The sequence below is a fragment of the Oryx dammah genome, unplaced genomic scaffold, assembly GCF_014754425.2.
Source record: "Oryx dammah isolate SB20612 unplaced genomic scaffold, SCBI_Odam_1.1 HiC_scaffold_11233, whole genome shotgun sequence".
Taxonomy (NCBI): Eukaryota; Metazoa; Chordata; class Mammalia; order Artiodactyla; family Bovidae; genus Oryx; species Oryx dammah.
Window position 1 is genome coordinate 5,931 of NW_024080626.1, and position 15,023 is coordinate 20,953.

Here is a 15,023-nt window from a genome sequence, read left to right on the forward strand (position 1 = left end):
AAAATGGGACAATTAAAATTTTATGAATTTTATCTCAATTTCAAAAGCTCTGTTTTCTTTACCAAATGTCAGATTTTAGATATTGTTAATCTTGCTTAAATTATGGATCAACTATGGATCTGATGTCTATCCAACATAATCTTTGAAGACCTCCATATTATGTGGAATGTAAGAAGCTGATTCACAAAGCTTGTGTGGAAAACAGTCATGCAATCTGGTAGAATTTCCATTCACTTATGGATACTAATTTCCATCAATACACTAAACCTTCCTAGAGAACAGTTACATTATTTGCTTTTGCTTACCACCTTTTCCCTATCATTATACAGGGCATGACACATAGTAGGGTTTCTTGTTAATAATATATTGAATAAAAGCAAAAAGAAAAATTAATTACAATAATTATAGGGAAATGGGAAGCAAGATGGTAGAGTGGAACCTTGAGTGCAATCCCTGTCATAGGCACACTGAAATCACAACTAACTGTTGAACAACCATCAGTAAAAAAGACTGGAACCTACCAAAACAGATAGCATTAGTGTTAGTCACTCAATCAGGTCCAACTCTTTGCAACCCCATAGACTGTAGCCCACCAGGTTCCTCTGCCCATGGGATTTTCCAGGCAAGAATACTGAAGTGGTTGCCATTTCCTTCTCCAGGGGTTCTTCCCAACCCAGGGATTGCGCCCAGATCTCCCACCTTGCAGGCAAACTCTCCACCATCTGAGTTACCAGGGAAGCTCCTGATATATACTACATCTTCTTTATCTACTCATCTTTCAGTGGACGTTTAGTTGCTTCCATGGCTGTTGTAAATAGTGCTGCATTTACTTTGGGTGAACACTGGGTGGCCTGTGTCTTTTCACTTTATAGATAAAGCACCTCCCTTTATCTTAGACAAAAGTGTAGTCTGAAAGACTCCACAATTATATTAAAAAAAAAGAAGTCATAGAAAGCTGAGTCATTATCATTTTCTGCTCTCGAGTAAAAAGAGCCCAGTGTCTGAAATGAGAGGGAAGCTGCTGCAGAAGGTTGACTAAATCTGTTTTAGTTCCTGCCCTGTGCCCCCTGATGCCTTGGAGCTCCAAGAGCAAACACGCCAGCTATGCATTTTAGGACAAAAAACCACACACATTCTTAGATGATTTGCAGAGTTTCATTTTCCCAAGTATACACCTGCAGGAGGAGATACAAATATCTGCAGATACTCTACATCCAAAGACATAGAGAAGAAACCACCACTAGGTGATAGAAGGAACACACTCACAGTATAATCAGATCTCATACCCAGCAGTAGGCCACCTACAAAGTGGAGAAGTATTATATCACAGTTCTTCTACAGAGAGAAAGTTCTGAGCCCCACTGAAGATTTCCTAGATGGGGGTTTGACATTGATAGAAGAAATCCCCACAGCATTTTCCTTTGAAGTCCTAAATAGCCAAAGCAATCATGAGAAAGAAAAATAGAGCTGGAAGAATCAGACTCCCTGACTTCAGACTATACTACAAAGCTATGGAAATCAAAACAGTATGGTACTAGAACAAAAACAGAAATACAGCTCAATGAAACAGGATAGAATCCCAGAAATAAATCCACACACCTATGGTTAATTAATCTATAACAAAGGAGGCAAGAACATACAAAGGAGGCAAGAACATACAATGGAGAAAAGACAGTCTCTTCTATAAGTGATTCTTGGAAAACTGGACAGCAGCATATAAAAGAATAAAATAAGAACATTCTCTAACTCCATATACAAAACTAAAATCAAAATGGATTAAAGACCTAATTGTAAGATCAGTTCAGTTCAGTCGCTCAGTCGTGTCCGACTCTTTGAGACCCCATGCATCACAGCACACCAGGCCTCCATGTCCATCACCAACTCCTGGAGTTTACCCAAACTCATGTCCATTGAGTTGGTGATGCCATCCAGCCATCTCATCCTCTGTCGTTCCCTTCTCTTCCTGCCCCCAATCCCTCCCAGCATCAGAGTCTTTTCCAATGAGTCAACTCTTCGCATGAGGTGGCCAAAGTATTGGAGTTTCAGCTTCAGCATCAGTCCTTCCAATGAACACCCAGGACTGATCTCCTTTAGGATGGACTGGTTGGATCTCCTTGCAGTCCAAGAGACTCTCAAGAGTCTTCTCCAACACCACAGTTCAAAAGCGTCAATTCTTTGGCACTCAGTTTTCTTCACAGTCCAATTCTCACATCCTTACATGACCACTGGAAAAACCATAGCCTTGGCTAGACAGACCTTTGTTGGCAAAGTAATGTCTCTGCTTTTGAATATGCTATCTATGTCGGTCATAACTTTCCTTCCAAGGAGTAAGCATCTTTTCATGTAAGATAGGATACTATAAAACTCCTAGAAGGAAAAATAGGCAGAACACTCTTCAATGTAAATCCCCAAAGTTTCTTTTTGGATCCATCTTATAGAGTAATGGAAATAAAAACAAAAATAAACAAATGGAACCTAATTAAACTTAAAAGACTTCACACAGTAAAGGAAACCATAAACAAAACATAAAACCTGCAGAATGAAAGAAAATATTGCAAACCACGTGACCAAGAGGCAATTAATTTCCAAAATATATAAACAGCTCATGCAGCTTAATATCAAAAACAACTCAATCAAAAAATCAGCAGATGCCCCAACTAGAAATTTCTCCAGAGAAGCCATACAGATGGCCAACAGGAAATGAAAAGTTACTCAACATCAATAATTATAGAGAAATGTGAATCAAAACTACAATGAGCAGTCAGAATGGCAATCATCAAAATGTCTACAAATAACAAATGCTGGAGAGGGTGTGAAAAAAAAGGGGCACTGTTAGTGGGAATGTAAATTGCTACAACCATTATGGAGAATAGTATGATATTCCTTAGAAAACTAAAAATAGAGATGCCATATGATCCAAGATTCCCTCTCCTGGGCATACATCCATGGAAAACTCTAATTCAAATACATGCACTCAAAAAAAAAAACAAAACAAAACAAAAAAAAACCAAATACATGCACTCAGTGATTACAGCCACACTACTTACAATAGCCAAAAACATGGAAGATGAATGGATATCAGCAGATGAATGGATAAAGAAGATGTGGTATATATACACATACATAGACACACACAATGGAAAATTATTCAGCCATTAAAAAAGAGTGAAATAAATAACATCTGAAGCAAAATGATGGACCTAAAAATTGTCATACTAATTGGAGTAAGCCTGATATTGCTTATATGTAGAATCTAAAACAAAATAATATAAATGAACTCATTTCCAAAACAGAAATATACTGACAGATGTAAAAAACAAATTTATGGTTAGCCAATGGGGAAAGTCAGGAGGGATAAATTAAAGAGTTTGAGATTAACAAATACACAATACTATATAGGGGCTTCCCTGATGACTCAGACATTAAAGAATCTGCCTGCAATGCGGGAGACCTGAGTTCAGTCTCTGGGTTGGGAAGATCCCCTGGAGGAGGACATGGCAATGCACTCCAGTATTCTTGCCTGGAGAATCCCCAAGGATGGAGGACCTTCCCAGGCTACAGTCTTTGGGGTTGCAAAGAGTCAGACACAACTGAGCAACTAAGCACAGCATAATACTATGTATAAAATAGGTAAACAACAAAGACCTACCATATAGCACAGGGAACTATACTTAATGTGTAATAGTCTAGAATGGAAAGAATCTGAAAAAGAGTGTGTGTATGTGTGTGTGAGTGCACACGTGTGCACACATGCATATATATACATATGTGCTTACAGACATACATATATGTATACATACATATATAGCTGAATCACTTTACTGTACACCTGAAGCTAACAGAATATTGTAAATCAGTATTCAATTAAATTTTTAAAATGTTTTTACAAAGTAAAAGAATGCATGCATGAATTTACCAGCATTCACTGAACAATGTTTTTATAATAAAAATAGGCCATGAAAGTAGTTGAATGCATTTTCATAATGTGGCTCCATATTTGTACGTTTTAATGGATACTTTCATTAAGAATTAATACTAAGGAAGGTAAATGAAAGGAACTCCCATTTAGATTATCTCTTAGAGGTGAAAATGTTTACTGAAAGGGAGAGCAGGTCTGATACCACATATGTAGCCATTTTAAACTTGCTTTCTAGTAGTCTGCATTATTGCCATTATAACCAAGCTTTAAATGAGGTTTTGACTAATCAGATTTCACTCAGTTTCTTGTTGGTTGAGAGGTAAAGAGAAATAGTAGAGCATCAGACCTGGACTACAAATGAATATCCTAATTAGTAAAAGCAGAGTTGCCTGGCCTGCCAGGATCACTGAACTGTCTCTTGATTCTTTATGAGAGAGAAAATAACAATATTTTTTCTCCCAAACTTCAGAAATCATATAATATCTTTGAATAGTCTTTGCACTTCATTCAGTTAGGTTACTAGATATGTCTTTCGTTTTATAATTTAAGTCTGTCCTGATTAACATTTTTGATCAGAAGATTGACGTGGAGTATTTGTGAGAATTCAAGCCCCCAGATTCCTCTTCTAAAGGGTTTGACCTTTTAGAATAAACAGAAGTCCAGCTGTCTGTACTTTTAATAAACTCCCAAGTAATGGATTTTTATTGACTTTTGAGACTGTTTCCTTAATGATAGTTACCAGAAGTATTTGTGTGCTATAATCCAATAATACAACCAACAAAACAAGAAAGGGCATTTTAATCAAGTGAATGCTATTTAACATTTTATTGATTGAAATATTCAATATTCATGATTACAAATCCCATTAGATTTTCTATTCTCAAACACACAATTAAGATAGGTTTTCAACTATCAATGTATAATTGAAGAAAGAAAATTGAAATCCTTCATTGAGGGGTTCTTAGAGTTGAAAAATTCTCCAACAATGTATATTCTGTTTTGTGTACTACTGAAGGCTTAGTCTGGTCATCTAAGAATTTAAACCGTTGACTGAGAAGACTAATTGATTGTAGAATCCATAGCAAAATAGGATTGCAATAAAAGCCATAGGAATGTGTAGCTGAGGCAGGGTCAGCAACAACCCCAATGACTAAAACCAATACTTCCACTATTTTTTCTGTGAAGAAAGAAAAAGAGAGAAAAATTATTTTTGAAAAATATTTTAAATTGCATAAGTATTGCACTAAGTGCTTCTCCATGAGGAGAATCTTACTGTGAGAGAGCTAGGCGGGCTATGCTCCCTTCCACAAGCAGCGGGGGCCCCTCCCATCCTCCCTACCCTGCACAGGTCCTTCTGATCCCCTGGGGCTATTTGACTCTTCCTACATGCTCCCTCCTGACTCAACCTGGGAAACTACCCAGACCTCAGGAGGAGAGTTAGAGACTATTTTCCTTGTTTCTAGAAATAGAAGCCCATCTGGGGATTCAGTGAGAGGAAACACCAGTGAGAGAAAAGGAGGCAGGAAGTAGGATAACTGGCTGAACCTTCAAACTGGGAATTCCCTCAGGGGGAAGGAGGCAGGCAGGGAGGTTGGGCAGAAGTGTCCTAGACTGCCCTACTCTCTGAGGAAAGTTTGGAGTCTTGTCATGGAGTTCAGAGGACAAAGTGAACCATCAGAGGAGCTCTTTCCTGATATAAATTGCCAATTATGATGGATTAAAATTTCTGAAGTTGATAGCGTTTCTTGCTCAGTTATGCTCTCTGTAGCTTGGAGCTTAACTTCAGCCTCTGAAGTTAAGAATTACTTTATATTGGTGACCAGATTGCCAACAGTAGGTGATAGTAATTAAATCAAATTAATGTAATTGGTTTATGCTTGTGGGTAATATCCAGCAGGGATATACTTCAAGGTCAGATAAAACTACTTTTAGGAATATGACTTCAGGGAAAGGTACCAGTGTGTTTCTGTGGCTTTCACAAGAAAGAACAATTGTTTTCCATGTATATTGTGCCTTGACTATCAGAGACATGGATGTTCCTATTACTTTCTGATTGTTTGTTCATTATTTTGGAAGAGGCGATATTGAGTCTTGTGCTCTTACAGCTTTTTAGTGCAGAAAATGCACTTATTGCTGTACGTTTGGCCATCGGTTGCACAGAGTGGATCTACTTCTTTTGTGCAAATATCTGGTTGATCCACATACTCCTTACAATCTGGCTGTTGAACATAAACAGACAAGATAAAATTTTTCAGATGATGAACTTTTTGAATCAAATATTCTTTACTCTTAATACAACATGATATGCATCAAAATCCAATAAATATTTTCTATATTGATGCTAAAAATAAACATCAAGTATCAACAGTCTGATAAAATATAAATATATATATTGATGTATTTTTACTACCCCTGTGTTATGTTTTAAAAACATACAAATAGCTGAATAAACTTGTTTTATAATTTAATCACTATGCCTCTATTTCACCTCATACTTGGGCGAGATTTTCCCCATTATCTCATACCACAAAAAATTATAAAAGTGAATGTGTTACAAGTCTCCTTTTTCTCAATAGTTTTACTACTATATAATCTGATAGTTTAAATTATCACCATATATGTATGTATTCATATATATGAGTGTTTGTATATGTATATTTAGCCATATACATATATATGTAATTTGGTGAGTAATGGCTCTGTAGGTAATACACATAAATAAACAATAATGTATGATTTCTTACATGGCCTGCTTTCTGAATGTCTTAAACACCTTAAATTTTTTAGATCTTTAGAAGTATAGTTGATTTTCTTCAACTCTATATATTTGACCCTGTGACAATGTAAAAATTAGTTTATATTCCTTTAAGTAGAAAATTAAAAGACGCTTACTCTTTGGAAGGAAAGTTATGACCAACCTAGATAGCATATTCAAAAGCAGAGACATTACTTTGCCAACAAAGGTCTGTCTAGTCAAGGCTATGGTTTTTCCAGTGGTCATGTATGGATGTGAGAGTTGGACTGTGAAGGAAGCTGAGTGCCAAAGACTTGATGCTTTTGAACTGTGGTGTTGGAGAAGACTCTTGAGAGTCCCTTGGACTGCAAGGATATCCAACCAGTCCATCCTAAAGGAGATCAGTCCTGGGTGTTCATTGGAAGGACTGATGTTGAAGCTGACACTACGATATTTTGGCCACCTGATGGGAAGAGTTGACTCATTGGAATAGACCCTGATGCTGGAAAGGACTGGGGGCAGGCAGAGAAGGGGACGACCGAGGATGAGATGGCTGGATGGCATCACCGACTTGATGGACATGGGTTTGGGTGGACTCCAGGAGTTGGTGATGGACAGGGAAGCCTGCTGTGCTGCGATTCATGGGGTCGCAAAGAGTCAGACATGAGTGAGCGACTGACCTGAACTGAAGTAGATAAAAGTTGTTTTGATCTTCTTGTTTGCTAGGATTATCAATTCTACATTAAAACCACTTTTCAGATGTCTGTGTATAATAAGGTTTATTCCCAATAATTTTGAATAATGTGATAATTTTACTTTGTATGAAAAGGCAAACAGTTTTATGTGACTGGCAAGATACTATTTCTTGAACTTGGTGGAATAATAACAGCCTGTTACTTTTTGAAGGAGTATGTTGTACACTTTTTTGGTGAAATTTGCTATTAAAATTTTACACATAAAATAATTTTTTTTTCATTTCCCAAATTAATTGCTGTGAACTTGCCCTTTTGTGAATTTCTCTGGAAGGTGCAAAAGCAGTTTCTGCAACCAATAGACAAAAGAAAAATTAAAAAGAAGAAGAAGAGGGAAAACAGTATCTTTAATGGTAAGTACCCACATCTTTTGGGCTTCCCTGGTAGCTCAGATGGTAAAGAATCTGCCTGCAATGCAGGAGACCTGAGTTCAATCCCTGGGTTGGGAAGGTCCCCTGGAGGAGGGCATGGCAACTCACTCCAGTATTCTTGCCTGGAGAATCCCCATGGACCAAGGAGCCTGGTGGGCTATAGTCCATGGGGCTGCAAACAGTCAGGCATGACTGAGTGACTAAGCACACACCCACATCTTTTACTAGCAAAATACTATGTAAGTTGCATACTCAAAACATCTCACATAATGAGGTGAGACTTTTGTGGCAGTATCAAAAAAGTAATTTCACAAAAGAACTTGAAATCTAGAAACAGAATTCTAAATTCATCTTAATCTGTGAAAAATGACTGCTGCTGCTGCTGCTGCTGCTAAGTCGCTCCAGTTGTGTCCGACTCTGTGCGACCCCATAGACGGCAGCCCACCAGGCTCCACCATCCCTGGGATTCTCCAGACAAGAACACTGGAGTGGGTTGCCATTTCCTTCTCCAATGCGTGAAAGTGAAAAGTGAAAGTGAACTCACTCAGTCGTGTCCGATTCTTCGAGTCCCCATGGACCGCAGCCTACCAGGCTCCTCCATCCGTGGGATTTTCCAGGCAACAGTACTGGAGTGGGGTGCCATTGCCTTCTCCAGGGAAAAATGACCAAGTACAGTTTAATCTTTGGAGATACTATTTTTTTTTCATATTTATCATGACACATTGTTGTTAGAGAAAACAGCTTGTTGTGTGTGTGTGTGTGTGTGAGTCACTTAGTTGTGTCCAATTCTCTGTGACCCCATGGACTGCAGTCCACCAGGCTCCTCTGTCCATGGGATTCTCCAGGCAAGAATACTGGAGTGGATTGCCATGTCCTTCTCCAGGGGACCTTCCTGACACAGGGATCGAACCCAGGTCTCCTGCATTACAGGCAGATTCTTTATCATCTGAGCTATAGGGAAGTCCCTAATATGCCTGTATGAAGTCACTTAATATGAATAAGTTAATTACTACTTAATTCTTTCACACTTAGCTCGAGTTTCATGGACAACTTTCATACCTCACAGTTACTCTACTTTGAAATTGATGGGCTGCCTCTGTATAAAGGAAGATAAGTTGTCAGCAGAGGGATCAATTAGTTCTCTCCTTACACAAAATCTTGACTTTAGTGCACTCAGAGCTGGCAAACAATGAATTGGATTGTCCAGGAATTTTGGATCTAGAGGACAGTATTACCCCCCACACTGCATTTAGAAACCTGACCTCCAAAAAGGGGGAAAATTAGATAAATATCTTTAGTCATAAATTATCAAACACCTAAATTCTATTGCTTATTCTAACCATCCCTTCTGTCTCCACCTTTCTGAAGTGGGAAATGAGAAACCAATCTACTGATGCAATTTTTAAAGAGATACTTGTGACATGTCTCATTTCATTTGCCAGTTTAAGTATTCCATACCCAGCACAGCAAGTTCCTCCATTCCTGTGTAGTAGTAGTTATTTCCTGCATCTTCTATGATGCTTGAACTGCTTCATCCAGAAGTGAAAAATATACTCACCAGAATAAAGATGAAATGCCAAGCCAATGATGAAAATAATGTTGATCCATGATGAGAAGGACATGATGTTATCAAGTCTGTGGAAGACACCATTAGGAGTATCTGTAACAGTGTGCATGCCACTTTAGATAGAATCTTAAGCCAATTTCTACTAAAGACATTGCTCCCACCTAGATGGCTGTTCCTTTTGCTTTCCCACAACCCTATGATTCAATAAAACATGGTGTCATTGTTGGAAGGCTTACCCAGAGACGTTTAAGAGAGCCCAGGAAAATAACACTGTTGACAAAATGGAAAGAACTGGTTACTCTCTCAGCTTTTCTATCAGCCAGCCTGATTGCCTGTAGTACCAATGCATGTTTGGGTCTCAGTTATTTTCCTCAGAAAATAGAAACAGTTATTTCTGGAAAGACTAACCTGGAGCAGTCCTCCTGGGAGTGGTACATGCCAGGATACCCACACCTTCCTAGATTCCTCACCTGACCTCCCTGACAGCGAGAGAATGGGGAGTGATGTCAGCGGCTCTGGAGACTGTGGCTGTCTTGCTCACCTGCCTCCTCAGCCATCTCCTTCCAGCTCAGTCTCTTTTATTGTTCCGCTGGTGAAGAGTTTGATGGGGGTAAGACTGATGGCCCAGGACAGATAAGACACAGAGCTATTCTGTGTCCTCACTGGAAGCTGTAGATTAGGTCAGGAGAGATGCCTCACAAGTAACCCTCCATTAATCTTCCCTCAGTAGGAGGCTTGGGAACAACTTGATCTCATGTACCCAGAAATATGGGTTAGAGATCCTAAGATAGAGAAGAGAGGCGAAAGCTTTCCAAGCATGAGTTGAACAAAGTAAAGAGAATCAAGCAGGAAAGAGAAGAGTCTGGGGATGGTAATTAGATAATTAAGGACATAAACTCTCAAAAGTTTTCATAACTGTTGGCATATTACAATTACCTGGGAAATGGTAAAAATAATGCATTCACCATCTTGCAATCAGAATTGTGAATCAATTACTCGAAGAGTATACCTGGATAGTGGAACAGTATTTTAAACTGAGATAACTGACATAAAACATGGCATAAATTTAGGATGTACAGTGTGTTGATTTCATTGTTTATTTTATTATGATTACCGGTGTCAGTTCAGTTGTTCAGTCGCTCAGTCGTGTCCGACTCTTTGCGACCCCATGAATTGCAGCACGCCAGGCCTCCCTGTAGTCTTACATAATACCTTTGTCATGGTAATTGATTCTATATTTTTCTTTGTAGTAAGAGCAATGAAGTTTATCACAGAGTTCTGTTGACTATAATCACTACACTGTGCATTAGATGTCCAGAACTTACTTTTTGGAGCAGAAGACAGTGAAAGGTGGGGAGTGAAGTTGAGACTAAATGAAACAATGCTTTAAATTATATGGTAAAATTTGATTTTACATCAGAGATGTTTGGGGATATTTTTGCGATATTGGAGGCTTTGTTGTTGTTGTTGTTTTTTAATGCAGAGAATTTTTCATTGCTATGTTTTCTTATCAGCTCCTATAGTCTGACTTAGTGGAAAGAGCATTGGCAGGAGAAGGATCCAAGTACAAACCCCATCTATCAGTGAGTCACCTGGACTCAATATTCAAACTGCATAATCTACAGTTTTCTTATTGTAAATATGAGAATTATAGTATCTATCTTATATATTTGTGATAAATGAGGATAAAACATTTAAACCCTCTGCACTTGTTTTGTATTGGGTGGATATCATCACCTGAATTCTTCCTGCTACTTTCTTCAGTGAAGAAATCCAGGGTTTTTAAAAAGAAATTTTGAGACAGTAATTTTTATGCCAATTCAATTTGTTGAATTAAAAATTATGCACAGTGTAAAAGTTGAGGGTTATGTTTTATTTGGTGGATGTACTGAGGACTTCAAGCCCAGGAGGCAGCATCTCAAGTAGCAATGAGAAAACAGCTCCAAGGAGGTGCAGGATATATGAGTTTTGCAACCAAGGGAAGTTAATAGGAACAAAAGTATACTGTTAATAAAAGAAATTTAGATATCTCAGTGTAAGGAATTTAAAACTTTTCTATGTATGGGAAGATGCAGAGTCTGGGCTTACTGAAATCATTCCTTTGGTATACATGCCAGCAGTCTGGGGCCCGTATCCTGCGCTTTCACAGAGTTCTTCAGGACTTACCCATGGGAGTGGCTGTGGTCTAATGGCTGCTAGATGGCAGATATTCTTCGTTTCCTTCCTGAGTTTCCTCAGGGCTCACCAGCTCACCATCAGTGGTGGCTGTAATCACCAATAACTATGACTTCCTTTGCTTACTGATATGGCAGGGAATATTTTATTTTTCAATTTGAAGAGCCCACATTGACATGTACAGAAAGTATTCCTTTACTATAGTGAAATGGATATTGTGCTTATACTTCCTCTTTGAATTCTGCACAAAGATACCATCAGTGAAGCCTGTGGCAGACCTGTGCTTCCAGAACAGGACATTTTAGAGAAGACTAAACTGAAGCCTAGAGGTGAAGTTGTGGGGTAGTTCTTTATACCCATTTAATGCATATTTGTTGGCAAAGATTAAGAACAGGAGAGACTGCCTAGGAATCTCAGCAGGCTTCAAGTGTTTTTAAATTAATCAGTGAAGGTAATGTTAGATGGCTAAGTTATTTAGTATTGCTTCACAAGGAAAAAACAAAGAAATGAAACACCTGTCCAATGTATCCAAAAATATTGCTGAAAGAAATTACAGAAGTTGCTTCATTTGCTATTATTTTCTCCCATTCAGAAGGCTGTCTTTCACCTTGCTTATATTTTCCTTTGTTGTGCAGAAGCTTTTAATTTTAATTAGATCCCATTTGTTTATTTTTGCTTTTATTTCCAGTATTCTGGGAGGAGGATCATAGAGGATCCTGCTGTGATTTATGTCAGAGAGTGTTTTGCCTATGTTCTCCTCTAGGAGTTTTATAGTTTCTGGTCTTACATTTAGATCTTTAATCCATTTTGAGTTTATTTTTGTGTGTGGTGTTAGAAAGTGATCTAGTTTCATTTTTTTACAAGTGGTTGACCAGTTTTCCCAGCACAGCCAGGACATGGAAACAACCTAGATGTCTATCAGCAGATAAATGGATAAGAAAGCTGTGGTACGTATACACAATGGAGTATTACTCAGCCATTAAAAAGAATACATTTGAATCGGTGCTAATGAGATGGATGAAACTGGAGCCGATTATACAGAGTGAAGTAAGCCAGAAAGAAAAACACCAATACAGTATAATAACACATATATATGGAATTTAGAAAGATGGCAATGATGACCCTGTATGCGAGACAGCAAAAGAGACACAGATGTGTAGAGCGGACTTTTGGACTCTGAGGGAGAGGGAGAGGGTGGGATGATTTGGGAGAATGGCATTGAAACATGTATACTATCATGTAAGAAACAAATCGCCAGTCTATGTCCGATGCAGGACACAGGATGCTTGGGGCTGGTGCACTGGGATGACCCAGAGAGATGATATGGGGTGGGAGGTGGGAGGGGGGTTCATGTTTGGGAACTCATGTACACCCGTGGTGGATTCATGTCAATGTATGGCAAAACCAATACAGTAGTGTAAAGTAAAATAAAGTAAAAATAAAAATTTAATTAAAAAGAAAGAAAGAAAGAAAGAAATTACAGAAGACCTAAAGTAATGTAAACAAAGCCCATGTTCATAGTTTGGAAAACTTACCATTGTTCAGAGAGCAGTAATGGCTAAAGCAATCTGTATATTCACTGCAAAAATGTTCAGGGTGTTACAGCAGGCAGGTAGGTAGGTATGACCAGAGAAATGTGGGCAGGGACCACATAGCAGGAAATTTTGCATCTTGTAAACAGAAGGGGTTCATGGGCAGACAAAGAAAAGAAGGAATCTTCACATTGACAGCCACACATTTTAGGTGGAGTGTCCTGAAAGCTGAGTAAGAAAGGTAGGAATCTCCTGCTTTAGAATGTAACCTGTTGCTCATTTTGCTCTCATTTCAATAAAATTAGCCTTACAGATAAGAAGGACTCATCATGCAACACGATGACACTTCTGATCTAAGCTATAAAAGGACAAAAACCCTCTTCCCTGAGGGAAAATGGAGCTGGGATGAAAGTCAGGGACCAAGACTCTCAAACTCCTCCTTCCCAAGTTAAAGTTCCACCCGTTCATTTGTCTGCCTCTCATAACTGGCTTGCTAAAGAAACCCAGGGCAGCAGCATCTCACCTGCCTGCCTGCTCTCCCTCTGAGAGTGTGTTCTTGTTTAAATAAATTCTCACTTTCTTAATCTCCCTGTGTCATCTCCATATTTCTTCATGAGGAAGAAAGAACCTTAAAATTCACTGGAAACAAGAGTTCCCACTGCCCTTTTTGTTGAAGTTGACAATCTGATACTAAAATTCACGTTGGCATTCAAGGGACCTTGTGTAGCCAAAAACATCTTGAAAAAGGTTGGGGACCCACATATGCAGATTTAATGCCTACTCTAAAGTTGTAGTGATTAGGCAAAAAACAAAAAAGAAAACTGTGGTCAAAACATAAGAACAAACATAGAAAAATAGTACAGAATAATGACTTAAAATAAGTTCATACATGCGTATTGCCTTGATTTTTAAAACTTTGTTTTTTACAGCAATTATAGGTTTACCTTAAAATTGAGGGGAAGGTATAGAGATTTCCCATATACTCCCTGCTCCATACATGCAAAGCTTCCCAGTTACTAACATCATTCACCAGATGTTATATTTTCTATCTTTCTTTCTTTTTTAATCAAGGACAAACTTACATTGACTCACCCAAAGTTCATAGTTTACTTTAGGGCTCACTCTTGGTGTTGTACATTCTATGTGTATGTACAAAAATTTAATGAAATATATCCACCATCTAGTCAAGGCTATGGTTTTTCCAGTAGTCATGTATGGATGTGAGAGTTGGACTATAAAGAAAGCTGAGTGCTGAAGAATTGATGCTTTTGAACTATGGTGCTGGAGAAGACTCTTGAGAGTCTTCTTGAGATCCAACCAGTCCATCCTAAAGGAGATCAGTCCTGGGTGTTTATTAAAAGAACTGATGTTGAGGCTGAAACTCCAAAACTTTGGCCACCTGATACGAAGAGCTGACTCATTTGAAAAGACCCTGATGCTGGGAAAGATTGATGGCAGTAGGAGAAGGGGACGATGAAGGATGAGATGATTGGATGGCATCACCAACTCAATGGACATGAGTTTGAGTAAACGCCGGGAGTTGGTGATGGACAGGGAGGCCTGGCGTGCTGTAGTCCATGGGGTTGCAAAGAGTCGGACACGACTGAGCGACTGAACTGAACTGGACGGATCCACCATTGTAGTATCATACAGAGTAATTTCACCACCTAAAAATCCCTGTGTTCTGTCTATTCATGTCTCTCCCTTTGCACCCACTCAGACTCTGGCAACCACTGATCTTTTTATTGTCTAAGTAGTTTTGCCTTTTCTGGAAGGCCATGTAGTTAGAATCCTACAATATGTAGGCTATTCAGATTGGCTTCTTTCACTTAGTGATATGCATTTATATTTCCTCTATGTTGTCATGGCTTAAGGGCTTACTTATTTTTATTGGTGAATAGTATTCCTTTGTTTGGATGTACAAAAGTTCATTTATCCGACCATGTACAGATATCTGGGTTGTTTTCAAGTTT

At 38.6% G+C, this 15,023-nt stretch overlaps 1 protein-coding gene across 1 annotated transcript in view; it reads right to left on the reverse strand.

Annotated features, from left to right (window-relative positions):
* Positions 1-6,022: 6,022 nt before the first annotated feature.
* LOC120861369 (serine protease inhibitor Kazal-type 10-like) overlaps positions 6,023-15,023 on the reverse strand; it is a gene marked incomplete at its 3' end in the record, with an annotated part of 21,872 nt that continues 12,871 nt past the window's right edge. The window contains exons 3-5 of the mRNA XM_040237010.1: positions 9,235-9,305; positions 7,657-7,694; positions 6,023-6,138 (exon numbers count right to left, since the gene is read on the reverse strand). Coding sequence (XP_040092944.1) covers positions 6,023-6,138; positions 7,657-7,694; positions 9,235-9,305 — 225 coding nt within the window. The remainder of the gene's footprint in view (positions 6,139-7,656; positions 7,695-9,234; positions 9,306-15,023) is intronic.